The 16148-nt window shown below is 41.3% G+C and overlaps 1 protein-coding gene across 14 annotated transcripts in view; it reads right to left on the bottom strand.

Moving 5' to 3' along the window:
• Positions 1-16148, bottom strand: part of mark2b (MAP/microtubule affinity-regulating kinase 2b) — a 53797-nt gene that overhangs the window by 11175 nt on the left and 26474 nt on the right. For 6 of the 14 annotated variants that reach the window (XM_044182819.1, XM_044182820.1, XM_044182826.1 and 3 more), the window contains exons 8-17: positions 15185-15421; positions 13671-13790; positions 12590-12692; positions 12307-12419; positions 11853-11927; positions 11490-11547; positions 10988-11139; positions 9192-9286; positions 6014-6154; positions 703-969 (exon numbers count right to left, since the gene is read on the bottom strand). In XM_044182819.1, the coding sequence (XP_044038754.1) occupies positions 703-969; positions 6014-6154; positions 9192-9286; positions 10988-11139; positions 11490-11547; positions 11853-11927; positions 12307-12419; positions 12590-12692; positions 13671-13790; positions 15185-15421 (1361 nt within the window). The remainder of the gene's footprint in view (positions 1-702; positions 970-6013; positions 6155-9191; positions 9287-10987; positions 11140-11489; positions 11548-11852; positions 11928-12306; positions 12420-12589; positions 12693-13670; positions 13791-15184; positions 15422-16148) is intronic. The other 8 variants (XM_044182821.1, XM_044182833.1, XM_044182829.1 and 5 more) reach the window with 6 other exon arrangements.

The raw sequence follows: 16148 nt of genomic DNA, 5'->3' as shown, positions 1-16148 counted from the left end.
ATTTACACAGCAGAGTTGGATTAAAGTTAGAAAACTGACTCCACTTCCAGAGAAAATTAAAAAAGTATAAATAAAACAAGTTTAGATTTCATTACAACTAGGTACCCATGAGAGCATTTTTAGTGCTGCAACCTGCACTAGAGGACTGAGATGAAAACCAGGCCAGACGTGGAACCAAAACCAAAATTACTCCCCAGTCACCACTGCTCCAAACAAAATTATAGAGAAGACACAGCTGTTCCCTTCCTCTCCCTTTCTACTCTCAGTAGAGTTACAGATCAGCACAAGTTTAGTGATAGGGATGAGATGAGACCAGCCCCTTTAAAAAGAAATACTCTGAAACCCAGTGATGACATGGACGTACAGTGCGTTGTTCCTGAGAGGAAATGAGCACATGAAATGACTTGTCACGTAAACCTAGTCATTTTCTGTTTGAAGCTGAAACCTCAATGCTTAGAAAAAGCTTTAAACTGTACTTGTGCTGCAAAGTAGCTGGATAAGAAGTAGAACAGCTGCTACCACGACTGCTTTGCATTTACTAAGCTATGAAGTTTCTTTTTCTGCCACATATCCTCTCCTGTCCTATCTGTCGTGCTGATTCCTTTCTCTGATCTCTAACACCGCAACCACTGAGTTTAATCTTAACTGTTCCCATACCTTTCCCATTTTCCCATGCTCCTGCCTCTCTTTTCCATCACTCACCTGCGTACAAACTTAGATGTGAACTTGCTGAAAATCCCTGTGGCGCCATGTGTCCTCCGGGCCTGGCTGTTGCCATGTGATAGTGACGGGGACGCGGGCCCGCCGGGGTAGGCGGAGCCCTGCTGGTCCCGGGCACCCCGCTGCTGGCCTGCATGGAATGTGCTGCGGATGCCCACCCCCCGGGAGAAGTTGGGACGGTCTGACACGGCAGCGCTGCTGATGTTGTGGGCAGATGGGGAGGCGCCGGGCGCCCGCTGAGGTGGGGCACTATAGAGGAGGGGATGGGAAGAAAGAGGAGGGAAATAGAGGGAAGAATGGTAAAGAAAAGGTGACACAGAGGAGGGGAGAGTGTAGAAGAGCATAGAGGTGGATGTGGAGAAGGAGAAAGAGGTGCGAAAAGATTGGAGACAGATAAGAGGTTTGAAGGTGTGATGAGAGAAGAGGCAGAGAAGAGGAGGTGCAAATGAAGAATTCAGGGTGACGGAGATTAGACAGGAGACAAGAGCGGAAAATAAAGAAAAGCAGGAAATAAAGAAAGTATGAAAGAGGAAGGGTGGGGAGGATGCAATGAGAAGAGAAAGGAGGCAAGAGTTAGATGCAGGAGGAGAGAAGTAGAAAGAAAAGAAGAAGAAAGGTATAAAAAGAGGGGATGGGAGAGAAGAGGAGGGGTGTGGAAGAGGAACATTGTTAGACAAACACTAATAGAAGAAAATCACTTCCTTCTGATGTGCTACTTACCTCAGTGTAAGGTCATACAAGTATCTATGTCTGATCAACGTCTGCTCGCCCTGATGTTTAATATAATCCCTTAAGGCAGCCAAGTCAATATTTAGGGCCACATCAGGTCAGTGACACACACACACACACAGATACACAGTTAATCCTCTTTGCCTTGTCCGTAGGGCAAAGCATCAAAAGCCCCCCTCTCTCTCTCTCCCTCTCCCTCTCTCTCTCTCTCTCCCTCTCTCTCCCTCTCTCTCACACACAAAGACAAAGACACACGGAAACTTGCACACTAACTATTCACTGAGCTAAAAGCTTGCACTTTGCTTTGTAAGCATGTGTGTGTCCATCTTCCATGCCTGTGTGACACTAGTACACCTGCAGCAGATGGCAAACACAACAGAAACAACAAAGGCACAAAAACAAAGCACTCACACTGAAAGACAAGACAGGCAAAGACAGAGTGTAATAAATACAGAAAATAATAAATAGAGAAAGATGCAAATGGACAATCCACTGTAGAGGGCTGCAATGGGACTGGGATACCACATAACACAAATGTCGCAGGTGCAGGATATGGTTACTCTAAGGGGGGTGGTCAACATCATCAACCCAGGAAAACATTTTATATATTAAAACAGGAGAGGCTGTATTTACTAGGCTGAAGCTTCCATGTAAATGCTTTGCACACAATTAAACCAGTAATAAAAAAAAATCTGTTTCAGTTGATTTTATATCTCTCACTTGCCAATTTCAATTTCACTCTCTCTCTTTTTAGACTAGACATTTAGTCGGTAACAGAAATTATTTTGCAACTTACAACTGATCTATAAAGAAACATGCTATGCCATCACTGTCAATCTGTAGTCAGTTTGAACCCAGTTTGAATGGAGCATCTGCTGGAGAAGCAGTAATGGTCAAAAGTCAGTGCGGGACAGAGTGAGGGATTGAAAACAGTCCCATGCAGACCTCTAATAGACTCAACACTACAAAGAAAAATAAAGAGCCTTTTCAGTCAAGTTTAACAGTCTAGCTGTGTGATGAACAGCTTAAACACACCCTTTAATTTGATGTGGATGTGTTCAAGTTGTGCACTGAGGACGAAATATACCTAGACACAAACACAAAGCTCTTCTATGGATGAAAGGAAAGAAAGGCTGGATCAGGCAGATTAGTGGGGACCAGTGTGACATATTATAGTTATGAAGAATATTTGGGAAGGACTACATATTGCTAAGAAGAAGACAGCTGTAAAATTTTCCAATTTGTTGCAACATAAGCATTTCCATTGTCACATTCAGATTTAAGGAAGAGAATAGTGACAGACTAAGTATCTAAAGAAGGCTCATTATAAGGCAGTGTGGCATGAGGTGGATGCAGGAATGGTGCAGCTGGATGATTTTCATGCTAGACATCCTTGAATTTGCGTAGACTGCACCTCTACTTTATACAAATGTGGTGCTGCCTATGTGCAGCATCGCTTGCTTCATTACAATACATGAATAATGATACTGTAAAACAGGTTGTTTAAAGTAATGTAAATTCATAAGAAGGGTACTTTAAAAGTTATTCAGAAGGGTAATTAGGGACAACTGGATAAAACAGGAATGGATGGGACTTCATGTTCTGAGAAAAGGTGCCTATTCCTCACTCAGGGTACAGTCTATGTGTTGGAGCGGTACCTTCTCTCCAGCGTTCCCAACCAGGTTCTGAACAGTCCAAGCTCACTGCTGAACGACGCATGCAACAGAACAAGACTTCAACATAGAGCAGACAAAACCACATACAGCCAGAGGGCCACCTTGACATTTGCTCTGCTGGAATTTTAGCCTGACATTTGTGGGAGCTTTATTTCCACTAGACAACTGTCACAAAAGGGTGGGGGTCTCTGTCTGTGCAAATGGCATATCAGTACAGCCTCAGACAGTATTTAAGGTAGCTGAGGAACATATTCAAAGACCTTCCACCCTGTATTGTGACACATAGCTGGCAGGGGAAAAAAAAAAAAAAAGAGAGAGGACGGAAACTCAAAATATCAAAGAAGGCGAGCTGGACAACAAAGCAACACACACAAACCAAGCACAGAGACAGCAAACACACACACACACAGATGACCAACAAGACAGTCAGGTCAAGACTGCATTTCATTCATTCAACGAGACATGTGACAGTATAGTTAACGCTTAATAGATGTAGACAGGGTTTTCCCAGGCAACTTCATAACTGAGGTGGGTTTACATAGCAGACTGAAACTGTATGAGAGAGCACTTAACCTTTGAGAACACAAAACAGGCTGTGGGAACCTTTAAAGTGACTCCACTTCTTTACACAGGACTGAAATTCACTTGTACAAGGCCAGGGAAAATCCTTTTGTCGATGAACACAGCACATCAATATTAAAATATCTACACATGCAACAGATTATACAGATACATTTTCACAGAAACATGCATCAACACAACTATTACATCTGCATTTTCTCTGGTTCTCCCCAGAGCCCTTGCACTAAAATAATTTTTTAATGACCCAAACTAACAGAACATTTAACTTTTTTTTGAGAATCAGAGAGCAAGTTTATACATCAACAGTTATTAAAGAGGACAATTAGCCCAGGCAATCTGATGACGAAAAGTGTAGTGCTGTTGATTTGAGGCACTTTATGAAACTGTGTTTAGTGTGTTTATCAGATATTTGGAATAGAGTTCATATGTATGTGCCCATACAAAACCAAATTCTTTTCCTTCAATACCAAAAGACTTTGGGATATTCTTGTGATTGTGATTTATGACTATGACAAGCGTAGACTATCCATCTACGTAGATAGAGAACATCTTTGCATGCAGTCATATAAAACATTTTATTTAAGCTCTCATTTGCATAAAGTAGTAACGGCCACTTTATTTTTTTTTTTAAACAGCATGATTTTGATGCTGTCCAGTATCTTTTCTTTTCTTTAATAATAAAATAATATGAACAGTAAATTAATCAGGGGTGGAATTCAGTATACTTTGAAGCTTTCGATCTTTCCATAACTTTTGGGTCATGCCTTAAATTAAAGAAAATGCATAAGATGATGACATTTTTATCCTGTAATGTCAACAGAAGGTTTCTAGGAAACGTGTTTTACTTATTTTATTCCTTTGACCTAGAAGGCAGATACACATCAAGCCAGCCAATAACCAAGCTTATATAAAGGGCTGGCCTGCACACAGTTTATTAGCTATTGAGACCTTTGTGCGTGGAAACCTAATCCCTGATGCTCTATAAATGTCTTTTCTCTGAATTTGTTTGTTTTTTTCCTGCCAGGAAACAAAACAAGTAAAAAAAAAAACTCTGCTCATCCTGTTCTCAAGCTCTGACTGTTCAGTTATGGTCCACTGGGTAATGTGAGGTTTGACTGATTGGCCAAAGACCCAAAGACAAGATATGTGAACGTCTCCACACTGAGTTTAGCTTGTACAGCTTTCTGAGCTCCAGAATCTACTTCCTGGCTGTTGCTAAGTAACTGGTGAGTCTATGATAGTTGGTCTTAGAAATGTTGGGCATCTCACTATGGTGATGTTATAGTGGTATATATATATATATATATATATATATATATATATATATATATATATATATATATATATATATATATATATAGATATATATATATAGATAGATAGATAGATAGATAGATAGATAGATAGATAGATAGATAGATAGATAGATAGATAGATAGATAGATAGATAGATAGATAGATAGAGATACTTAGATCTTAGAACTATTTCTTGCCTTGAGATAAGCTACACTAACGCTAACTTTACTTCCTGGCTCTGGCTTGGCATGAGGGAAAAAAATATTATTGTCAAGGAAGGAAGTTTTACAGTATATTTAAACTGCATATGTTTCTGTAAACATGCTACCTGTCAGGTAAAAATGAAGGAATAGAAGCGCATAAGTTTCACAGGTCAGACTTCTTAACTTTCCATTTCAAAAACTTGCAAATGTAAGTCTTTGTAACTATGTCAGTGAATTTCATCTTTAATATTTATATTAAGTACAGTAGGAGGTGATTTTAGTTGATTAAGAATTTAAACCAAAAAAGGATAAAATATTTGAGAATAAATTATACATAGAAACTGCTAATGTTAGGGAAACGTGTTATCTTTGCTCATGTGAACGTGTATGTGAGGTGGCTGTTGGCAAACAGAGCAGTTTGTGTTAAATAAAACAGCTACTATATTCTCTACTCCACCTCTTTGATCAATTTCACGATTTTGGGGGGGGAAATATTGGCAACCAGGTCACTGCTGTGTGCCAGGATTTGTCACTGTGTTAATAAAAGGTAATCAAAGAGTTGTTTTTTTTCCCTCCAAAATAAAGTTGCTGCCCCATTAATCTAGCAGTAGTGGAAGGTTTAAGAGCCAGCAAATCACATATCCTTTCTTCATCGCTCCTTTTTCCTTTTTGTCCATCGCCTTCTTGCGGGAAGGATGATTATCTGTGCTGAGTAAAGTGGTACGTGCTGAAAGGGGCTGAGGGAGCTGTGAGCATGTGTCTGTCTGTGTGTGGGTGAGAGAGAGAGAGAGTGAGTGAGAGACTTGCCTGGGCCGTGGTGCGTGCAGGTCAGAGGGGCATGGATGATTGGAGGAGGACAGGGACTTGTGGTGGCGGGGACGCGAGGAGGAGGAGGAGAGGACGGCAGCAGCCGAGGCAGTGGAGGCGCGGGAGCCCGGAGTGTTTAGGCTGGGAGGAGGGGGAGGAACAGGAGGAGTGCCCCGCCCAACGCGCACACACATATGCAGACACACCCACAAACATGACAGACACAGGACAAACGCACCAGAGTCACACAATCAGACATACAGGGGAGCATGACACATACATACAGTCACACACACACCGGGCGGGGTTTGTGTGTGGGTCGACGGGGAGGTGAGGTGGAGCATGGTTAGAAGCAGCACTTATCAAATACATTAAGAGGGGGAGGGAGGAAGGGAGGGAGGGGGAGGGAGGGAGAGAAGAGCACACAGAACAGAAGTGGAAGAACAGAGGAAGTAGAGACAAAAAGACAGAAAACAGAGCAGAAGGACTTGAACAAAGAAGAAAAGTTGGTCTTTTTCACTGCTAGCTTTGCTTCATTGTGGTTTAACAAAAACAATCATAAACCACAATCAAAGGCTGACTGTGTTTTTGTGCCTTCATCTTTTCATGTAACATCTACCTGGCACAAAAGGCAGAGCACAAAAGACCAAGTTTAACACACACTTTTCTACTGACTAGGAAGACTGAAAAACACACTCACACAAAATTAGGTTACCAATATTACAGAAATGTGGAAAGCAACAAAACTCAGCAAATCAGACACCCCCAGTATTTCACTGGTCAGCTTATTTGACTCCCCAGCATGTTTAATCGATTATTCTCAAAATATTATTTTAAGAAAATTATCCGCAGATTAGTTTAAATCTAACTTAAAACCAAACAGTTCATGCTTATTCAGGTCATAATTGGCAGGCAAGGTACAGAGATTCTTCCTGAGTTTTATTTAATTACTCAAGCAAAACAACACTGGCTATTTCCTGAACCCTCTGTTAATCAGCAAGGTTGCTACAGGCTACAAAGCTCTGCACATTTCTGACAGCTCTAACTTGACTTTATCCACGCACAGAAACAAACACAGTAAGAGACAGCGGAGAGTGGTACCGGAGAGAGACAGAGAGGGAGAGAGATATCTGAAGAGAGAGCAGAGGAATGAGCAATGAGAGCGAGAGGGACATTTATAGAGGTCAAACAAACAGCTGCTAATTACACAGAAAACAAACACATAGCTGAGAGAAACACACACACTCCTTCTGACAGGGATTAGTACTGCTAGTGATGGAAAAATAACTGCATTCACTGGACAACCCAGTGTGTGGCAAGAGTTTGAGCATGTGTGACATGTATGTTTAAGCTTGTGTGTGCGCGTGTCAATGAGTTTGTGTGTGTGTACAGCCTCAGTGTGTATTTTTGTAATGTGTAAGCCTATTAAGAGGCAAGTACAGGGACCATATCGTGCCACTAAGAGTTAATATTCCATCACAAGTCTTCCTAATCTCCTTAGAGAGAGGGGGGACAAAAAGAATGAGAAGAAAGATTAATATAAAGACAAGAATGTAAAAAGAAAGCTGGAAAAAGGAAAGGAGGTGCCAAGAAAATGTGAATGACTTAAGATCCAGAGGGACAAGAGCTCAGACGCAGATAAAATAAAACCAAACGAAGACAATTAGAAAGGGACAGAAAGGGAAGGGGGGGGGGGGTAACAAGTATAAAAGCCCAAACTTCAAAGCATTAATGATGATCAAATAAAGCAACTTTAAAATCAAAGCAGATGACCACTAAGTTACCATGGCGCATAGACCCACAGTTCTAAAAAAAACCAGTGCTGTCTCAAATGACCACAACGTCACCATGAAGTGCTTAGCCTGAAAGATGATGACAAAAGGAAAAAAATGACAAAAACTTATCAGACTTTACAGCCTGAACATGGATTCATTTGAATAATTATTATTATGTTGTATGTAGTGCACTATGTTGGGAACGAGGGGGTCATTTGAGACTGATACATGAACAAGTAATAAAGCAGTAAAGACAATGAACACTGCATCATTGTAGGGATTATGGTTTGGCTTAATGTTTAATGCTCATGAAAAAGCGCACAAAGCATATGGCTGGTTAAGCATGAGTGATGTGCTCATGGTTGTATGTGTGGACAAGTATGAGGTGTATTCAGCACCAGAGGCTTAAACTCCCGTTTGACAAATTCGACGACACAAACAACTTTAATCGACAGCTAAAATCACCACGTGAAGGTGTGTTTTTAGGGCCTCAAAAATACAGATTAAAAAGTCCACAACCAAGCAACTCAGTCCATATTGGATTTGTTTAAAGTGGTTGAGGAAGAAAGGGGAGCTGGAAGGATGAACTACATTTAGGAAGGATGAAATGAGAAAGGGGAGGTAATATCACACGCCGCAATATCCCAATCCAATAAAAAAATTGTGAAAAAGAGGGGAACTTGACTTAAGGCCTAACCCAATGGTAGACTTTATTCTATTTTCTACAAAGAAATCCCAGAAATCCTGCTTTTTGTTTTTTATTACTAAAAGATTAATGCCTTTTTGGCTTTTGTTAAATTTTGCTAAAACCTTTAACTGTCTATCCCTGGTTTGACTTTGGGCAAAAACTTTGGGTTTGATTCAACTACAAGTTTGGGGAAGTCAAAGACTTTAAAGAACAAATGAGGTCTCTGTGTGTCGGCATGTGTCAACTTGCATGTGTATATGTTAATGCGAGTGTGCGTGACCTCTGCTCTGACTGGCAGGCATCCATCAGACCATCACGGGTAATCTGTAACCTACTGGAGGTTTGGCCTAAATTCCCAAGGGAGCCTGATTTCCTTGTCCAAGAGGGCTCACCCCACCCTAGGGGAAAGCTGTGGGCCTCCCTGGGCCAGCTGGCAGAACTCTGGATAGTACCAGCCAAGGTCTGGGCTTCAGTCACTGAGACAGCTGTGAGACTGCTTCATTCACAAACCATGGTGAGTGTGTTTGTATTATTTGTGTGTTAGCGAGGAAGCAGCGCTGCCTCACTAAGCAACTACTTGAGTTGCCAGTAATAAGAGAGAAAGAGTCTGCGTGAGAAAGACTGTGTGTGACTGCACTTTCTTCATCTCTCTCTCTCTTTTTTTTTTTTTTTTTTTTTTTATACATTGTGTGTGTATATATGTGTGTTTGTGTACCTGTCCTTGCCGTTCTGGATGCCCTGGCCCAGCGTGGCTCTCTCAGTCAGAGGAGAGTTCCGACTGCGACCAGTACCGGTGGACAGGATGCTATTCTGAAGGGGGAAGAGGAAGAAAATAAGAACAATGTTAGAAATGTAGAAATGAAAAGATTGAGGACAGAGTTTAAAACAGTGAGAGATCAGTGCAGTGGACGGAGGATGGAGAAATGGCATTACGCCCGGGCCACACCGCCTACATAAGCACAGCACTTCTGATTCAGCAGAGACTGAACCCAGAACATCTGCTTATACAGTTAGTTTGGTGCCTATAATGTAAATTAAGGTCCTGCTCCTGATGTAAATTAAGATAGTTTTCAATAAGCCCAACCCTGGAAACCTGGAGAACAGAAACCCGGAATGGGCACCAGAACCGGAGCCGGGGGAGCAGGCTCAGCACTCTCCCAGTGAACAAGGCCAGACCGGGACTGAACCCAGCTCCAGAGACCAATGGAGACCAGTTTGTCGACAGGCAACACAGTAGTGTCTTACGACGGCTCTGACCAGGACCTCTGATTCCGGGGACGACGACACAGCGGCTTCAGGCGGGGGCAGGAGAGGCGAGCAACATGACATAACGCCAGAACTGGTATTTCTTCATAGTCTGTTGATGATGTTAGTTAAAATTCTGGCCATAGCTTACACATTGCACCTTTAAATTTCACAAATTGCATTCTACACAAATTCTATGAAACCATTTTAGTTGCGAGACTGACACTGAAATTTGACAAAGTTAAGACAGATACAACTCACTGTCAGACTACATATTTTCATCAGTTTTACAGTACTTTGTTGGCTGACACGGTTGACAGGCACTAGTTGAGTAAGTTATAATACAGCCTTAGGGGTTCTAAATTGGTACCAACTGAGTGGCAGCCAGAGCTGGGTGATACTGAGAAAATAAAAAAGGATTTTCACAAAAGACATTTTGACATATCACAGTAGGAAAAGCACAAGTATAAATAATAAAATTAATGATGGCTGAATTTCATTTCAGTCAAGGTCAGTGTCCTGTTTAGTGAGTGTTGGCTCACTGTCACGGCTTACTCTGACACTTAAATAGAACAGAGCCATTGTTTATGTTATTAGTAACACCTGTGCATTTCTTACATGACTTTTCTTTATGACAAGTCAAAGTGTCTGCTGTGAAAAAGGTCTATAGTTTTGCCACAACACCAAGGTAAAAACAATGTGACATTATTTTGGGTGTGTATAACTAATGCTCTTAAAGTCTAGAAATTGGCATCACTTAACTGTAATACCGTTGTGAGACAAGGAAAGGGCCTCATTTAAGATGACAAAAAACTTCAGATGGTAGGTAATCACCTAGCACAACCTTAAACATGATGCACACTTCCATTTTCTTACACCATGCAACAAAACCATCATAGTTATATGGGCATTTATTTTAATTAGTTTAATTAGTAACTACAATTTGTTTTGATCTTTGGACCATAGCATAAGATAAAATATAGCTGACTCTAGCTTACACTAAAGAGCAACCATGACTTTCTAAGTGAAAGTTAGCTTTTGAATTTCTCAAAAATTTTCTAGATGTTTTCCTATCAACTCACATTTGGGAAAGCTGTTTATTCACCACAAATGTAGTGTGTTTTTTGTTTGTCTTTGTGGATCTGTGTGTCTGTATTTGGTAATATTGGTGATGTGGGAACCACAACATACCAATGTACTGATGTGTTTTCGATAGAAAGTGAGTGTTGAAAATGCAACGTAAGCAGTGTGGGTGTTTGGTCTCACGGTGGAGGGCGTGGCGCTCTTCTTCCGGTCAGAGGTGGACAAGGGGCTGGCCGGCACCTTGGTAGTAGAGCTGCCTGATGAACCTTTCCTCCCAGAATCCTCCCCTGCAGTCCGGTTGTCTGCTTGACCTCCCCTCTTAGAGTAGGAGGAGCCTAGACAAAGAAAGAGAGGCAGTGCATCAGAAAGGCCATCACTTGCTGTGCTCCAACCTGCGACACTCGCCCAACCTGCGACACCTCCCCCCTTCTTATCATCTGCATCATCTTCTGCTCTGCCACTCATCTGTCATTTGACTGGAGACCAACCCAGCATACACCAGGATTGAAATGATATGATTCAATTTAAAACATGTGACAAATTATTTTGTACTGTGCTTCCATCCCTGAGCTCCTGACAAATGACCATCTCAATCTGATCCCCATCTTCGTCCACTTTTCCTTCTCCTAACCATCACACACCCCAGCTTCGCCCCCTTCTCCTCCGACACACACACCAATCTCACCCTGGTCGGTGGCTCTGCGGTTCTGAGGCTTCTGGTTGGACGACACACTGCGCTGTACCTTAGAGAGGCAAGATGGACATACATTGGGATGTAAGTATGCTAGCAGAAGAGCTGCATTTACAGCCGCTGTTAATCTATAGAGCCATTCACACATGAAACCTACAACACTGCTGAATTAAAGCATCCGGGAAAGGCATTGGCTGCTGTAGTTCACATGTATGTAGGGTATATCAAAGTAGATTCCCAGAGTGTAAAAAAAAAATAAAAATATATATATGGTCAGGTCAGTGTACTTCTGTCACTGGCTGGAGTTGGGAGACCTCATTATGTGTTATCAGAAGACATTATGTGTTCTCATTGTACCTTGTGAGGCGGGGAGGGGGCGTTTATGTTGCTTACATCACTTCCTGGCCGAGGCTTGATGCCACCTTCATCCAGCTGAGGAAAAAAAAACAAAACATACAAATCTGAATACGTGTGTATCAGGAGGAGTTGCAGAGAGAGTGTGATGTGAGTACAACACAAAAAACTAAAAATAGAGCTTTTTACAAGATACTGTTATGAGAATACTGAAGTGTTTTGAGCATATGCAGTTAAATTCGGAGATGACAGCAAATTGTATGTTCTGATAGCTTGAATGTAAAATGAAAGTGAAGCCCTCCATTTTCTTGTATATAATGATGAACTCACAAGAGCTGGTTAGTTTGACAGCTTACTGTATAACATTACTGTAACTGCAGCTAAGGGAGCTCTGACAAACCAATAATAACTGGCATGGTACTGTGTAAAATGAAGGCATGAGAAAGAAACTGTGTACCTCAGAGTTCCTGTAGTCCAGTAGCAGGTATGCAGCCATCACATCATTGTACTTCTGGTTCACCAGCGAGTCCTGGATCTCCTCCTGAGAGAATCCCATCTGCAGCATGATGTCTGCACACACAAAACCAGTTTATAATTAGAACGGTGAGCTTCCTGCTGGTCCACAATTCTCTTTAAGATAAATTATCCTTGTGTGAGAGAAGTGAAAAATCTGTACTCAATTGTGCCTGTGCATGGGTAAAGAATAAATCTATCATTTTTGAGTGCGTTTCTGTGCCTACCTGTCCTCCTGGGGTCCTTATAATCTGGCTGGGGTTCAATGTAGGGTTTGAGTTCCTCCTCCTCGTGGCCCACATTCATCCACCGGTCCCTCATTATCTGCTGCTGGGAGCAAGCCAAACAGACAGATACAGGGAGACATGAGATGTCAAAGACAATAGAGGGGCAAAAAGCAGAGGAGGGAGGAAAGGTTAAGGAATGAGAGGAGAGAGAAGAGGATAAAGAGTACAAAAGAGTCTCCTCGAGACAAGTTAGCAAGACAATGGAAAAAGATGCAGAAGTGAACTAAACATTATTAATTTGTTTAATCAGCTAATCTTGACAATGAATCGGTTTAATCAGTTTTTCTAATGGGCATAGCCAGGTGTATTTTATCTTCAATATGCAAATAAATCTTCCTTAAGAAGTAAACATGGGGGGTGACCTTTAACAAACAGGCTACACTGATTCAAACCAAGAGTAAAAGTCTGGAATCACAACAGAGCAAAACTGAACCATATCAATCTGTTGGCTGTTTAAAAGTGTAGACACATTGTACACAAACTTTAAGATAGGTGTAAATGAAACAGTCAGAGGACTGAATTCTAACACTAAAGCTCAAGTCTTCTTTCTGTATTTTTACAGGGCTGCCATAACATTTAGCAGGTCAAGCAGAAACCAGCCAAAGTCAAAACTGTTAATGGGAATCTGGTAAACTCTAATGGCAAGTGATACCTGTTACTCAGGAAAAAAGTTATATACCATATCTTTTTTTGCTTCTGAGTAATAGCTTCCATTCAAAACTAGTTACCGTCCATTTACCTTTAGTGCAACCAAATATAGTAACTCATAAATACCAAACTAACAAGTATTTACTATGCCTTTAAAAAGCACTTTACACTTCAGCAACAAACTCACATATAGCTGGTGAACCAAGTCCAGGTATACAGTATAGTACTGCATGTGCTACATACACTATTAGATTAGCGAATAAACAATCACAGGTCACACTATTAGTAGATGGAAAACTGTGGTTTAAGTTTTATCAAGTTAAATATAAGGGATTCTAAATCTGTTTGTGTGTGTCAATGCAGTGCATTGTACCTCGAGGCTGCCTCTTTTGGAGGGGTTCAGGATGAGGAACTTTTTCAGCAAGTTCTCGCAGTCTGTGGACATGTAGAAAGGAATCCTGTATTTACCACGCAGCACGCGCTCTCTCAGTTCCTGGAGATGGACATGGGCATGGAAAGTCAACAGCAGACTCTAAAAATTAGACCCTTATATATACACACACAATCCTGTTCCCTCACATCCTAAGAATCTGTCAAAGGGAGGCAACCTTCCATGAATGTGTAGACTGCACCCCAGAAATGTTTCCAATGATTTATAGAATATGAACGTCTATGAAACAATGTTTAATAAAGGATTTGAATCAGTATCTCATCAGTATATATAGTTTAATCTGCACAAGCTGGTTAGCATTTCAGAAAGCTATGATTCTAACACAGTGGTAGTATAGTATGTGGGTGATATTACCAAAACATACTGTATTATTCATACACTTCCTGGTATTTTCAAGATGCTGATATTAGATTTTCTTCACCTATCATATAATTGATATGATATGTGATTAATTTAAGATAATGCAGTTGTTAACAAAAGCACTGTCAGTCATCAGGCACAAATAATCAACATCACAGTACATTTGTAATCTACTACAGTGGCCTTTATCCTTACATTACATTTTAAAGGTGTGCCAATGAACTTATTAACCTCTTGAACGTTACCCGTCCCACTAGAGGGGTTGTAATTGTCATTATTTATTGAGACACTGAAGGATAAATGCATGTAGTGACAGGTTTTAACATTGCCGTGATGTATGTAACAATCTTTCAAGGAGCTTATATCGTGAGGCATTGAATTTGCAGAGTCTTAGGGCTTATAAAATGAACGATTCATTTTTTGAAGTGCTGAAACATGTACATTTTGCATTTGCACTTTTTTTGTCAGTGCATCAGTTCGACCTATTTGAAAGAAAGAATACATTGTATTACAATGAGTGAAATCAGAAAACAATAGCCTTCTATCTGTAAAATCAATAGTAAAGCCAGTAATGTAGGTGTTGAACGAAACTTCACACACAAGGAGGTAGTGCAAAGGCATACTCGATAAGCCTGGATGGTAGTTTGCAGGCATCTTAATATCAATATCATCACATTCAATGTCATGTCGCCCACCCAAAATGTGCCTGCACTTCCAGAATGAGTCATATGGGTACTGACTGAATGCAGTGTGATGGGTGGTATGAATGATTGTGAATAACTATAGTTCACAGAAAGCATTAAATCCTTTGTCTGAACACTAAACTTGACAAAGCACCAGGTTTCAGTGACTGTTTAGTGCATCACACCACCAAACCGCATTTGGAGACAAAGTACTTGGGTTGGCATAATCACTTTTACACATTCACGCTCTCTAGTTTAGTGTCTGCATTCTGTAGGGCAGAAGAAACCAAAACCAGCACGATAAATACTACAATCACCCACAAGAATACAGACATCCGCTTAAGTAATGCAGATGACCACACACACAAACACATTCTCCCCCTTGTTCCTGACCTTGAGGTTCTGTCCATCGAAGGGCAGTGAGCCGCTGACCAGCGTATAGAGGATCACCCCCAGGCTCCAGACATCCACCTCAGGCCCATCGTACTTCTTGCCCTGGAAGAGCTCCGGGGCAGCGTAGGGCGGGGAGCCACAGAACGTGTCCAGCTTGTTCCCCAGAGTGAACTCATTACTGAAGCCAAAGTCTGCTATCTTGATGTTCATGTCTGCGTCCAGCAGCAGGTTCTCTGCCTGCAGAGAGATAGAGTGTGGGAGAGAGAGGAAAGAAAAACATAATTATGATGTAGCAAGCAGGAGGATGTGGAGGGAAAAAAAGATTAAGAAAAGGAAATTTTTTTAAAATGCTGGGATTTCTTTTTCTGAATACTACATGTGTGATATGGTTCTGTGATATTTCCTCCCTCCGCAGGAATGAAAGTCAAAGCTATATAAAGTTTAAAGCTATCTTGTATGGCTGAAATGTTTAAAAGAGTTTAAGAAATAGGCCACCCCGTCATCTAGTGTCAGCATAACAAAGATTTTCTCTGACATGCTAATGAGTTTGAAGACAGTTGTCTGAAACACCTTTCTCTGGGAAAAAAAACTGGGTGAGAGAGAGGGTTTTCAGCGTAATGGCATGAGGTCTACAAGAAGCACACAATGGGCAAAGTGAGCTGCCACAGTTTATTCTTGTGTATGTGTGTGTGTGTGTGTGTGTGTGTGTGTGTATCCCTAAGCCTAAAGTGAGCCAGTAAGCAAGGAGGCTGGGGTTGCCTAGCAACAGGTGCGCTCTCCTTTTCACTTGCTCTGAATACTCTGCCGCTTCTGTGTGTTTGAGTGAGTGTGTGTGTGTGTGTGAGTGAGAGAGTGCGAGCACATTAAATACAATACTGACATCATCTGTAGGCTCTGACCTAAGAAATAAATGAACATCGGATTCTCATTTTTTTGCCGACAGATTTAATCATCTATAGCAAAT

The sequence above is a fragment of the Siniperca chuatsi genome, linkage group LG22, assembly GCF_020085105.1.
Source record: "Siniperca chuatsi isolate FFG_IHB_CAS linkage group LG22, ASM2008510v1, whole genome shotgun sequence".
Classification (NCBI taxonomy): domain Eukaryota; kingdom Metazoa; phylum Chordata; class Actinopteri; order Centrarchiformes; family Sinipercidae; genus Siniperca; species Siniperca chuatsi.
This window is presented reverse-complemented; position numbering and strand designations above follow the sequence as displayed.